The sequence below is a fragment of the Canis lupus genome, chromosome 19 (genome assembly GCF_003254725.2).
Source record: "Canis lupus dingo isolate Sandy chromosome 19, ASM325472v2, whole genome shotgun sequence".
Taxonomy (NCBI): Eukaryota; Metazoa; Chordata; class Mammalia; order Carnivora; family Canidae; genus Canis; species Canis lupus.
Window position 1 is genome coordinate 29,725,516 of NC_064261.1, and position 13,216 is coordinate 29,738,731.

Below are 13,216 nucleotides of genomic sequence, written 5' to 3' on the forward strand. Positions count from 1 at the left end.
ATAGAAGCTGCCTCCTAAGGCCACTTGTGAGAACCAGGCTAGCTCATAAACCTAATGCTCCCGTACAACTCTTGGGACATACTAAGGGCTGGATGTACACTGGTTATTAGAATATATCCACCCTTTCTGGGCTGTTTGGTGAATGATAAATGTTAGTGGTGGGGATGCGCCTTGCTTTAATAAAACCAAACCTCTCACGAGGAAATGTATCAACTTGACTATTTGAATCCTGGAGGAAGATTTTTTTAGACATTGTCTCCCTTTAGTCCTCCCAACAGCTGAGAGATGCAGGTGTCATCATCTTCATTTCACGAATGAGACTCAGCTCGGAGAGCCTGGTGGGTGCTGTGCCCAGCTGAGGTCCCCACCGGCTGAGGCACTCAGGCCCCCACTGGCCATTCTTACCATTGACTGGGTCCCTCTCCAGGACTTGCCTCCAGCTGAGTCACTTTGCTTAAGGTCATTGTCCCTGGGGGCAGCCTGTGCCTGTCATTGCTGAGTGTGGGTATATCCTTTGCTCAAATTTTGGACCATTCTGAGGACAATCCCAGCCCCAGAGCTTCCATAGGATCCACTAAGACCTCACAGCTTAATTCACTCCTCTACCCTCACTCACTCCCCGACAGTGCTGATCCCAAGAGCACTCCTCAGCAAACATCCATCATGCACTCAACAACAGAGAAGTTAAATGACTTGCCTAAGGTGACATAACCAGTCCCCTCCCCAGAAGTCAGAGGTCACTGAGGCTTACTGTCACTTGGCCCTTTCTTACTCCAGGGGGCTGCCCCCATTATTGTACCCTAGGGAAGCACACTGTTTGCTCCCTCTGGACCTTTGCACACACTGTTCCTCATGCCTGGAGAATCCCTTCTGTTCTTTCACTGCAGAAATCCTACCTCCCTTGGGGGGGGAGGGGCGGGCCCAGCTCAAATTGCCCCTCCTCTTGTCCCCCCCCCCCACCTCCAGGAAGCCTGTCTGGGTTGCCTAGCTCTAAAATCTCTAGATAGCTCGAAATGCCGAGTGTGCCTCCCATAATCTGTGGACACACATATTTGGGAAGAGCCCATGGAACCTGCTCACCCTGAAAAGGTGAATGAGGGGAGAATTGGGGGGCGGGGGTAGGGAAGAGATTGTCCTTTCTGGATACCACCCTTTGAATTTTGGGCACATTTCTATGTTATTCCTAGAAGATTAGTTAATTATGTAATAGACTATACTAGTGAGTTTCCTATTTGAAGCATCCACCAGGGTGTCTCATGGTAGTTTATGTCAATCAGATTAATCCAGTAGCCCCTCTGTGATGACCCCATGTCAGGTGCAGGGCATACATTTTGGAAGAGGACACGGCCCCTGCCTGGGAGATTCCAGAGCCTGACGGGGGCACAGACTCAAGGAAGACTGTGTCTTCCCAGTAGGGCCGTCAGCTCCTGAGGGCCTCTGACACCCTAGCCTTCCCCAGCTGTTGGGTGCAGGTTGGGCGTGGCCTGAGTTGGGCACAGCTGCCTCTCCCATATCCTGGCCTAAGCTGAGGGTCAAGGGGCTGTGCCAAAAAGAGGACTGAGTGCAGAGGTCCAGAGTCAGATGGCCTGGGTTCAAACCTTGAATCTTAGGCACCTTGCCTTAGGCAAGTCACTGCCGCCTTTGGTGCCTGTTTCCCCTCCTGGCAGAGATGCAGTAGGGATCAAACGAATTAAATTTACACCTGTGCAGAGCCAGCGCTCAGCAGGTGGGAGCTTCCTCCCTATCCCCTGCACCCCCTGCCTAGGGCGCTGCCTCTCAGCAGGAGTCAGAGTCTGAGGGCCCAACAGCCCAAAGACCAGGGCTAGGAGGCCTCCCTCCTGCCAGCCCCGGGCCCATCCAATTTTCCTGTTGGGCTATGTGCACAGCAGTGAGAGCTGCACGCTCTGTGTTTTGGCCACACACTATCTACCAAGCCTGTGGGCATAACGGCACCCATGGGAGAGGCTCTCCCCGAGAGGAAACCTCTGCTCATGAGCTCTGCAGAGGCAGCCTACCCAGGGGAACCTGCCAGAAGAATTGCCAAGGGGCAGATGAGGTGTCCCCCTAGGGAGGGGTGGATAGGCAGGCACCGCAATCCGTACCTCCTCTTGGCCCTCTGGTCTTTTCCTTCCACCTGTGACCTTACACACTCTGGCTGCTCTCTTGCTCTATTGAGGCTCTCCTTCCCCATCTGCAAAAGGGCACACAGCCTCTCCCTCCCAGGGCTACTGGGGAAAGCATCCCACCCAGAGTAGATATTCCCAAAATAACAGCGGACATCTCAGTTCTTCTCCCTTTCAGGGAGCCCAAGTCAGGAAAAGCAATGGCTTTTTATCATCCGACATGGTTAACTAACCACTAACCCTGCCCTCCCGGGATGTGGACAGCGGGCGTGGATGCCTCCTTCCCACACTCCCCCCAAACAAGCAGGCTCTCCTCTCTGAGGGGCTGACATCAGGACACGGGGCACAGGCCCATCCGGGAAAAGGTCATGGAGTCTGGGCAGATGCGAGCCACTTGCTCCCTGCAAATACCTGGGGGCATCAATACCTGTGCCCTACCTCCCACAGGCAAAGCATGTGAAACTCATGATTTCTGGTGCTGGGCAAATACAATCCTTTTCTTTCCTATGCCACACCTTGGGCTGCCGATGCTTCTGGCCTTTGCATATACTCAAAAATAAATCTATCAATGAGGGGCGCCTGGATGGCTCTGTCGGTTGAATGTCTGCCTTCGGCTCAGGTCATGATCTCAGGTCCTGGGACTGAGCCCCACTTTGGGCTCCCTGCTCAGCAGGGAGTCTGCTGCTCCCTCTCCTTCTATCCCTCCCCCTGCTCATGCTCTCTCTTTCTCAAATAAATAAGACCTTTGAAAGAATAAAATAGATCTAGTAATGAAATATTTCAGATTGCCAGCATATATAAAGAAGGTTCTAATGGCTACTTATGGTAATGGTCTACAGTTGAAGGCTCCTGGGTGAGCCTCTACATGAGCCCTCCTCCCCAGGGTAAGCCCTGCTCTGAGAATTGTGTTTATTACTTCCTAGCCACTACTTCCTAGCCATGTAGGTAGACTCCTGTACAAGAGCGACTGTTATTCTGCATGTTTCTAAACCCAATAAAGCGTATTATACAATATGTAACCTACCTCTTGCTTCTCTTTGCCCTACCTTATGTTTGTGAGCGCCATCCATGGAGCTCTAATTCATTTTCAAGTTTGTAGAGTATTTCATGTCAACAGGCCACAGATGATGTATGTTGCCTCTTAGTGATGGACATTTAGCTTATGTCCAGTTTTTACTATTATAAACAATACTGGGATAAACATAATTACACAGCTTTTCCCTCTGGCTAGCATACCTGCCCCTCACCCCACTACCTTGGCCATCCTTAAACTCCTATTCATTTGTCAAAACCATCCTTTCTGGCATCAGGCCCAGATCCTTCATGGTGACCTCCTCCAAGGGCAGCTGGAACCCCAGCTGCCAAGAGGGTGTTGTCCTTTGAGGACTCTGTGGGGCCCTGGGCACACTCAGGAGCAGATATACATCTGGATCCCAGCACGTTTGCCCAACCTTGTTCCAAGAAAGGAATGCAGGGCCTTTTGGATAGGAATTGATGGTGGCCAAAGAGCATGGGCTCTCAAGTCTGCAGTTTGGGCAGGGCTCGGTGGCAGGGCTCACACTTGTTCTATGTGGCGTCTGCTGGAGCAGATCCATTGCCAAATCTGAGATGGCTTCTGCTAGAGGCCAGAATGGTTGGTAGCTGGCAGGGCTTTGGTCCCCACTCTACACAGTGGGGAAAAGCAGAGGCAGAAGCTGCCTGGCCTCATAGGGGCCAGCCTGGAACAGGGCCAGCATCATTTCCACCACATCCTATGGTCAAAGCAAGTCACAGGGCCCTCCTGACGGGAGAAGCAGCAGGCAGTCAGTTTACTCCACCCAGGGTCACAGATCCTGACAGCATCAGGTGGAAAACCCAGGTCTAGGCCACTGTAATCTGTTTCCCATGTCCGGTGCCCCTCCTCTGGGCTTTTGCATGTGTGCTCAGCTGGAGACCCTCCTCCAACCCCCCCGCTTCACAGATTGGCCTAACTTCCCCTTACCCATCCATCAGGAGACATCACTGTCTTTCCAGAGCTCTGCAAGCCTCCCTCATACCCCCAGAGCAGCCTCTACTGCTGCTTTCCTACCAGCCTTCCCAGTTGGAGCACAAGCCCACACCCTGTGCCATGCTTGGCACAGGGCAGGTGCTCTGGGGTATTTGTCCAGTGAAGGGTGTGCTCTTTGCGCACTGCCCCCGAGAGTCTCCCGTTTCGATGCGGTGCTGGTCATGGGCTCTGAGACAGAGCTCAGTGTTCAGGATGTTTATTAGGATGTTTCCCTGAGATTAACACCTGTGTAAGGCATAGGAAGGAAGCCAGAGTGGACCGAGGGAGGTCCCATGGGAGGAACCCACAGCATGTTTGGCCCCTCGAGGGAGTCCTGGGGCTGAAATAGCCAATCCGCAGAGATGGCCAGACTTTCACTCTCCTGTCTCAATAGCCATTTGGATGTGGACGTCCCTACCTGGGTGTGGCCTTGGGCGAAGAGGCTCTCACAGCGAAGGCTGTCCCTGACCCGGTTGATGGCTGAGAGCTACCTGCTTACAGCACTCCCTGTGGCTCACACAGAAAGTCCGTCCTCATCCTCGCAGCGGGATCAGAATGACACACTTTTGTTTCCCTCATGGGATAGAGGAGCAGTGGGGAGGTAGTAGTTCCTGAGAGTGCCAAGAGGAAGTGCCTCGCCAGCTGAGGCCTGTGCTGGAGGAAGAGTTGCTGTGAGTGCAGTGTGAGGGGGGTCTTACCCACATCCATGCTTGGGGGAGCTGGGAGTTTCAGGACTGGATCTTCATGGGTCTTCATTCCATTCCATCGACGCTCAGAGACAGAACAGGTAGCCCTTCTGTGCCAGGCGCTGTGCCATGTGCTGGGGGTGAGTCCTGGCTCGATGGCCTCCGCTGTCTCCCTACTGACCGCAACCCACTGTCTACACTTCTTGCAGACTGATCTTTCCAAAAGGTAAATCACATATTCGACTCCTCTCCTTAAAGCGCACTTAGAAATCCCAGCTAGGAGCCGGGGCCTGCCAGGCCCTCTGTGCTCTGCCCTGCCCGCCTCTCTCGCCTTATTTCCTGGATCTCCTCGGTCACCCAGCCCCAGCCATGCTAAGTCGGTCTGCCTTGGCAATCGCTGGGGCCACTTTCCCTCCAGATGTTCAGAGATGCTTCCTCCCAGTCTGTAAAGCGTCGGCTCAATGTCGCCTCCTCCAGGAAGCCTTCTCGGATTACCCACTCGATGCATTCTTTTTTTTTTTTTTTTTTCATATTTATTCAGCGAATATTTACGGAGCGTTTACTAGGTCCCAAGCACTTTTCTAGGCAGTGGGAAAACACGGTGAGTTGAGAGTCCAGGCCTTGCCCTGTTGCAGCTTACATTCTGGGGGAAAAGACCATCAATAAACAAAACTAAAAAGTACTGTGATTTCCGAGAGTGTAAAGTGCGATGAGAAAAACGAGAGCAAAGTAAGAGGGGCGGAGAGCGTCCGGCCCGGGGTCCCTAACGTGCACGCCCGGGGCCGCGGACCGGGCGCCGGAGGCCGTCGGGGAGGCGCCGAGGGTCACCCGGGCCCGCCCTCGGGGGAGGGAGGGGGTCGGGCCGGGCCGGGTCCGCCGCCAGCCGCCCGCCCCGCAGCCCCGCGGCCCCGCGGCCCGGAGGCGCGCTCGCTCCCGGGAAGGGCGCACCCGCGCGGCTCGGCCAGGTGCGCGCCCCCGGAGGCCCCGCCGCGCCGCGCTCTGGGGCGGTCCCGGCCGTGGCCCCGCCCCCGCCCCCGCCCCCGCCCCCGCCCCGGAGCCGTCCATAAAGGCGCGGGCCGGGCCGGGCGCGGGGCGCGGGGCGCGGAGCACGGCGGGCGGCGGGCGGGAGGGTAGCGCGCCTGCCGCTGGGTCGCGGGCGCGGTGCGGTGCGGGCGCGGTGCGGGCGGGGAGCTGCAGCCATGCTGTTCTGGCACACGCAGCCCGAGCACTACAACCAGCACAGCTCCGGCAGCTACCTGCGGTGAGGAGGGCTGCGGTGAGGAGGGCTGCGGTGAGGCTGCGCCGGCCGGGCGGGCGGGCGGCGGGGCGCCGTCGGGGCTCCCGGGCCGGGCGGAGGCCGCAGGACCCCGGCCCCAGCGCCCCCGCCCGCCCCCCCCCCGGCTCCTGGCGAGCGGCTCTCGGGGCCCGGGAGCGACGTCGCGCAGGGTCCCGCCCCGGGATGGACGGACGGACGGACGGAGAGCGCGCACCTGCTGGCCGCAGCCTCGGCGTCCGTCCGTCCGTCCGTCCGCCTGCGTGGGCGGGGGCGGGTGGCGGGGGGGTCTGGCCCGCGGCCCCGACCCCGCGCCCTTGGGCGGCCTTGGGCGAGGGGAGAGCGGGGGCGGGGCGGGCGGGGCGCGGAGAGGACGCGCGGCCCCCACCCGGCCCTCCGGGGGTCTGGCGTGGACCCTGGGGCGCGCACGTTTACTCCCTTGATGGACTCTTTCTTCCTCTGCAGGGACTTGACTAGTGCTCTTCAAAGGGAAAAGTAAGTCCTGCTTGTTTTTCAAAGTTCATTCCCGTCCCCCCGAGGAAGCGGGAGCCCCGTTAGCTTCGGCTGCTGGAGGAGTTTCTCCCCGTCCCGCAGCCGGCCGGGCGCTAACGGGCGGTCCTGTCGTTCACCGAACCCGCCCGAACCAGCTCTAGCCTGTCTGTACTTCCATCCTAGTCACAGTTGATGAAATGTGCCTAATTTAACCCAAAGGGCATTTGTATGGGCTCAGAGAAAGTGAATCGTGGGGCGGAGGGGCTCGCTGGCCCTGATAACCCTGAAGCTGAGCCGGCCCGAGCCCCCCCCCCCCCCCCCCAGGTTCCCACTCGGATTTAGCAGCGCGTTATCTGGAAATCCCGGCTTCTGATCGCTGCGTGTCCACTGATCCTCTGAAGACATCACCGTGCCTGAAGCAAAGAAATGATTGGGTTTAACCGGTGTGGCTTCTGTTTTTTATTCATGGGCCTGAGTAGTAGGAGGTGTTGCAAGGAAGTCTCACGGTAGCCCTCCCTGCAGACCATGGAAATGTCACCAGAGGGACGTTGCTCTGGGAGATGTCAGAAGTCCACCGGGCAGATGTTAGTCTCTGCAGAAAATTTACCCACTTACCTGTGTGAAATGCTACAGTGGAGCCCATTTCTTTCTTTCTTTCTTTATTTATTTATTTTTGGAGTCCATTTAGATTGTACTGTGTGAGGGGTTATGGTTGGGGTTTTGCCTAAATTTTAGCTTGTGGCTGTTAAATATGTTGCCCTATCTTAAAAATGAGTTTGAAGGTGACCTTGAGTGGAATGTGAGGGTTTTTAAAACTTCCTGGATACTTAAAATGTCATCCCATTAGGGGATAATTTTCTCCTTGTATGGGAGGTGCTCCTGCTTCTGAAATGGAAATTGGTCTATGGAATTCCTCAGGTACAGTTTTTTAGGATTTTGGTATTGTTTTGGGATGTGGGGAGGAAATTGAGGTGAAAGGTGCCATAAAGCCAGATTGGTTTCTGGGGTCATTTAGGGACCATGGATAAGGAAGCATTTAGTCCACGCTATTTAAAAAAAAAACAAACATTTTTTTTTTTCTTTTCTTTTTCACATCTTGAAAGCTGGGGGTTTCACCCTTTTAGAAGCTGACCTCAGTGAAGGCCAAAGTGGAGGGTCAGTGAATATGCTACTGGCTCCCCCAACTCCAGAGTGAGAGTCTTCTCCTTTTCCTTGGTTTTTATATTTTCTTTTCCATCATCTCCTTATGCTACAGAACCTCTGCAAGCTGTCTGACCTTACCAGGGTAGTAACCTATACTCCTTTCTTCCCCCTTTCTGTTTGATGTTCTTGTGACTTTTATTCTTGGCAAATAAGGATGCCAGGCTTGACACAAGTTACTGCTGAGTGATGGTTTTTACCACCCCTGCTTTTTCTCTCTCTTTCTTTCATTCTTATTTTAATTTAAAGGCAGCCCATGGATTATTAACTTAACACAGTCTGGGCAAACATGGAATTATGCAATCCCCAGGTGAGCAGACCTGCCTGCTTCTCCTGTGTTCCTAGATAACCATTTGGGCTGGGAGTGTGGGTTGGTGTGGTGAAAGGAAGGTGAGGTGTGGGGCGGGGGGGAGGGACCAAGAGAGCACTGTGCCTCTTGTCTTTGGGCTGGGGACAGTGGCCAGGGAGGCCCCCACACAGGAGAGTTTCCAGGTGTGCTCCATACCACCAGACTTTAACGTCTAAGAATTGTTTGGGATTACTGGGGTGTGTTCCTGGTTTGTGTTTTAGACTACTCGTTTATTGTGTTGTATGAGGAACAGATTGTACCAGTGACTGCTGTTTATACACTGAAGTGGGGTCGGTGGATCTGACTCATAACCTGGGATCTTCAGGGAGGAAATTATCAAGATAAGGGCACTAGCATTTTTGGGGCACCTGCCTCTACGCTGCTTAGGATTCAGAGTTCTTAAATGAACCTCTCCTGCTCACAGGCGCTTTATGTTCTCAAGAATTTCTTTTTCCCTTGTAAGGGCATTTTTAAAGTACATCTAGAGACCAGTCCTAGGCTGATATGAGGCTGATTGTTTTTGGAGGTAGAAGCTTGTTTTGTTCAGAGGTGGAGGAAACGAATCCCTGAACATCTTGATTATTTTGCATTTGGATAAGAAAACGGAATTAAAACCGAAGTCTTAAAAAAAAAAACAAAAAACACCAAAGTTTTCTTCTCTCCTCCTTTTGCATTTAGGAGATCTTAGTATGATCCTTAAAATAAGGATTATGGGCCATCTGGCCCTTTTGGATGATTGGGGTGGTCTCAGCCTGGATGAGTGAAATGTAGTTTCATTTGCATAGTTTACGGAGCCTGAGAACAGGGTTGAATTGGTTTGAGAATCCACCAAGGAATAGAAAGAAGGGTTTACTTAAAAAATGAAAAAGTTTTGGTCAGGTTCTTCTGCTGAGAGCAAGACCCCATAATGAGCAGTCTCTTGGGGCTGGAAACCAGGTGACATTTAAAGTTCACTCCCCTGCTGCCAGTCCCCTTGTCACAGAGAAGATTTCTCTTCTCTGTAATTTGTAGATATTAGATAACTTTGCATTTTTACCTCCTTTGATTTACTCTCTGGAGGGCCGTTGAGTGAAAGATAGAATCGTGGAGGATTGGTTGACTCCGTTTGAAATCAGCATCTGGGCGTATGGGGGTGACCGGGAGGTGAGGTCGCGTGCTATGCGGCGTTGCCCTGGAGGCCCCCGCGAGTCAGGGTCCCTGTCCCCGTCTTGGCTCTGTCTCTGCCCGCGGGCTCCCCGAGGCTCTGCTCCTGACCGCCCCCCCCCTGTGTTGCAGTGATGTGCTCGCCCTGCCCATCTTCAAGCAAGAGGAGCCCCAGCTGTCCCCCGAGAACGAGGCCCGCCTGCCGCCGCTGCAGTACGTGTTGTGTGCCGCCACGTCCCCGGCCGTGAAGCTGCACGAGGAGACTCTGACCTATCTCAACCAAGGTAGTGGCCGGAGCGCGGGGGCCGCAGCGGGGCCGCCTTACCTGGTCACCGTGGGGTTGGCGGGGACCCAGACTGTTCTGTCCACTTCCTTGCCCTGTGCCCTCCCCGAGCCTCCGCATCTTCATCTGGAAAGCGGGTTACCCACACCGGCCGTGGGTAGCGGAGGTTGGAGGTCGTGTTTCTGGTGCAGGCCCCCCACGGGGCGGAGGCTCGGTGCTTAGCCGTGGTTAGAGTGACTAGTGACCGTGACCGTGACCGTGACCGGCGGCCTTTCCTGGACGGAGATGGGGCTCCTCATGTATACTAGGTCTGCTGTCCCCATCCCCACGCAGCACCGGGGCTGGGCTCCACATGCGCCTGACAGGAGCCCCGGATGGGGGTGGCGCTGGCGCTGGCGACAGGCCCGCCCACCCTGTCCTGAGCCCTGAGCGGTGGCACAGGGTGGGGCGGAGGGCCTTGCACTTTGCATCTCCACGCTAGCACTCCCTCACACCGACTTGGAGCTGCCTTTCCTTTCTGTGCCTGGCTGTTGGTGTTTCCCTGCGTAAACTGAGAAGTGTAATTTTGTGACATTTAAAAGAATGCAGCTGTTTAAAGTGCCTGGTATGATAATGGCTGTTGGGTTGCTGATTCCCTTTATCAGGACACGTGGATCAGTGTCCTAACTGATGGCGTTTTCGTGGTTTCTGTATGATCATGTGTAAGTGTTTATTGCACTTCCTTCCTGGGTCACCTCGTAGACACCCTGGCATCAAGGGGATTAATTGACCCTGTGTTTTTAAACGGGCAGAGCAGAGCGGCAGGGGGAGCACGGTGGTTTCTGTAGGGCTGCACTGAATTGCGGGGGAGCTGCAACGTGGTGGCAGTTCGCCTTACGTGGGCTGCCTCCTTTCTGTAGAACCCGAGAGGCCTTAATTTGGAGAGTCCACGGAGGGTGGAAATCCAGCCTGATCATCAGGCCGTCCTCTGCCGGCTTGCCAGCTTCTGGGCTGGGGCACCGGCTCAGAGTTAGCAGTGGCCCTACGTCCACCTGCGGATGGAAGCCGCCCCGTACCCCCTGGTTGACATGGTCCAGTGGAAGGGCATGATGCTCTCCGAGGGGAGCTGTGTGGCTCAGCTGGGTGCCGGGCCGAAGCCAGGGTTAGGGGGCGCCCGACTCAGGCCCTGACAGCGGGTGATGTGGCCTGTGGGAGGAATACCTCCGTGCCTCTGCGCTAGTCTGTGGCGTGGCTCTGGCCGTTTTTCTTTCTCTTTCAGACAATATCAAGTGCTTCCAACCCCTGTAGCTCTGCTTTCCTCCCTGGGCCTCTGCTTCTTTGCCTAAAGGTAGCCTGAAGAAACGGGCTGACGTGCACAGAGCACGGAGCCCCAAGGCTGGTCTTGTTCCCGCCCCGTCCGTCCTGCCCCGTCCTGCGGTGCTGAGGAGTGAATGATGTGTGGGGCCCCGGGGTGCCCCTGCCCTCCCGCCTGCCTCGCCTCCTCCTCCCCTCCACCACTGCCCCCTGCAGTCAGCCAGCTTTGCACCACGTTTGGCAATCGGCATACTAGGCTTTTTCGTGTCTCCTTTGATCAGTATAGAAAAGTTAAAACAGAGGGGAAAAGAGTTGCCTTGTGGTCGTTACCATCCTGTGTCAGTTTGGTGTATTTACTTTAGATATTTTTTGAATTGCATTTTCCTGGTTATTAAAATAGCACATGCTCATTATAGAAAATTCGGATGATTTAGACACGTATGAGGAAGAAAGTGAAAAGGAAAATCTCTTCTGATTTCACCTGAAGACCACTGCTAACCCGATTTCCACATATATTTGTGTATGTGTCTTTTAAAATTGTGATCCCGTTCATTTATTAGAAATATGAGCTTTTCGTATTTCATCGAGAAGCTTTGAGAACTTAAATTTTTGTAATGGTTACATAGTATCACATGTTAATAGGGCTATGGCTTTAACCAGTTTCATGGGATGGACACCTAGCTTTGAATTGTTGTCTTTGTGTGAGATGTTTAAAAAACATAATAAATTACCTTTGAAGTAGGATTATTGGATGGAGAGTTACAATAAGGCTTCCTATGCATTTTTGCCAAATTGCCTTCTCAGCAGAATGCCCCAGCTTATACTCTAGCCAGCAGGGCACATTTTACTGTTTCTTTTCTGATAGTGGACATTGTGGCTCTTCATCTGAGTAGTGAAACTTAGAACTTAAAGCAGCACTTTTGTCATTGTGGTTATGATAAGCTAGCATGTATGTAGCCATGCGGTTGTATATTGTAAAATAGGTTTCTTGATCTTTTAAATTTCTCCATCAGTTATGTTCATGTTCTTCACACATTTTTCTATTGGGATGCTTATATCTTATTGATTATAAGAGCACACCATATGTGAAGACTGTCAATCTTTAAGTTGCTATCTGTTGCAAACATTTTTCCATGTTGGTTGCTGGCCATTTACCTATATTTATTGTGTGATACCTGTATTTATGCTGTGGGATCTATGTCTTTGTGTGTGTGTGTGTGTGTGTGTGAGAGAGAGAGAGAATATATTTGAAATGTTTATTGTAAACTCGGTCTTTTGAAATAGTTTTTCTTCGATTCTAAGAATGCCTGCTCACCCTGAAATCACATAGAGATCACTAAATTTCATTTCATGGTTTCTAAATTTCAACCTTGCAATGCATTTGGAATATTTTTTGGGAACTAAATAATTATTTAGTGATATTTTGAATTATTATTAATATATATATATATATATATATATATATATATATTAGCTTTACCAGTGAGATTTATACTGTCACATTGCATTTGGAATTTTTGATGTTTTAAAGGTCTAACTTTATGTATTTTTCTAAGTAGTTAACTTACTGGTTATTGCCTAGCTGATCTTTCTCTCACTGGATTAAAATGTGGCTTTGAAACATTTAAGCTGTATTCTAGAGCATTAGTCCAGAAATACAGGTATTTGTCCTGTTGCCCTGATATTCATTGGTTCTTGCTCCAGTTCACATTGAGCTACTCATTGTGGCTTGGAAATGGTTTCCCTATTTGAGCGTAGAAGTTCTTTTCATCATTTTTCTTAGCTATTCTCTATCATATATTATTACAGATGGATTTTATTATCATTAAATCTCTTTTGTATATCTTTCCTTTTACATTGATGAGATTATATACTTCATGAAACTGTTTCTTGGTTTTATTAAATACTATTCTTGTAGTAACGTTTTCTGTCATTATTAGAGCCTCTTTACTGTCATTTAAAATGTCTGCATATTATCTCACTATTTTTGTTATTTAGGAGAGTATAATGGCATAAATGCTGGAAGAAAATACGCAATGTAATTATTGTAATGTCTGTCTCCCGTAATAGAGTGGAAACTCTATGAGGGCAGAGCCATGTCTGTTTTTCTTTAAACATTGTATCCCCAGCATTAAGCGTAGTGCCTTGACACTGAAGTAGGTGTTCTATAGATATTCAGAAAATTGAACAGTAGGCATGACTTATTTTTTCATTTTATTTTTTTCCTCCCTTTTTGTTGCTGTTATTAATAATGGTGAACTGAATATCTTTTTCAGCATCTCTTATTTATTATTTTTTAAAAAAGATTTTATTTATATATTCATGAGAGACACAGAGAGAGGCAGAGG

At 51.7% G+C, this 13,216-nt stretch overlaps 1 protein-coding gene across 2 annotated transcripts in view; it reads left to right on the forward strand.

The window, feature by feature from the left end:
• The first annotated feature begins 5,935 nt into the window (after positions 1-5,935).
• The window catches only part of TFCP2L1 (transcription factor CP2 like 1), a 60,373-nt gene continuing 53,092 nt past the window's right edge, over positions 5,936-13,216 (forward strand). The window contains exons 1-3 of one of the 2 annotated variants that reach the window (XM_025428958.3): positions 5,938-6,096; positions 6,574-6,603; positions 9,425-9,576. In XM_025428958.3, coding sequence (XP_025284743.1) covers positions 6,035-6,096; positions 6,574-6,603; positions 9,425-9,576 — 244 coding nt within the window. In that variant the 5' untranslated portion in view covers positions 5,938-6,034. Of the gene's footprint in view, positions 6,097-6,573; positions 6,604-9,424; positions 9,577-13,216 lie in introns of both variants that reach the window. The other variant, XM_025428969.3, reaches the window with a different exon arrangement.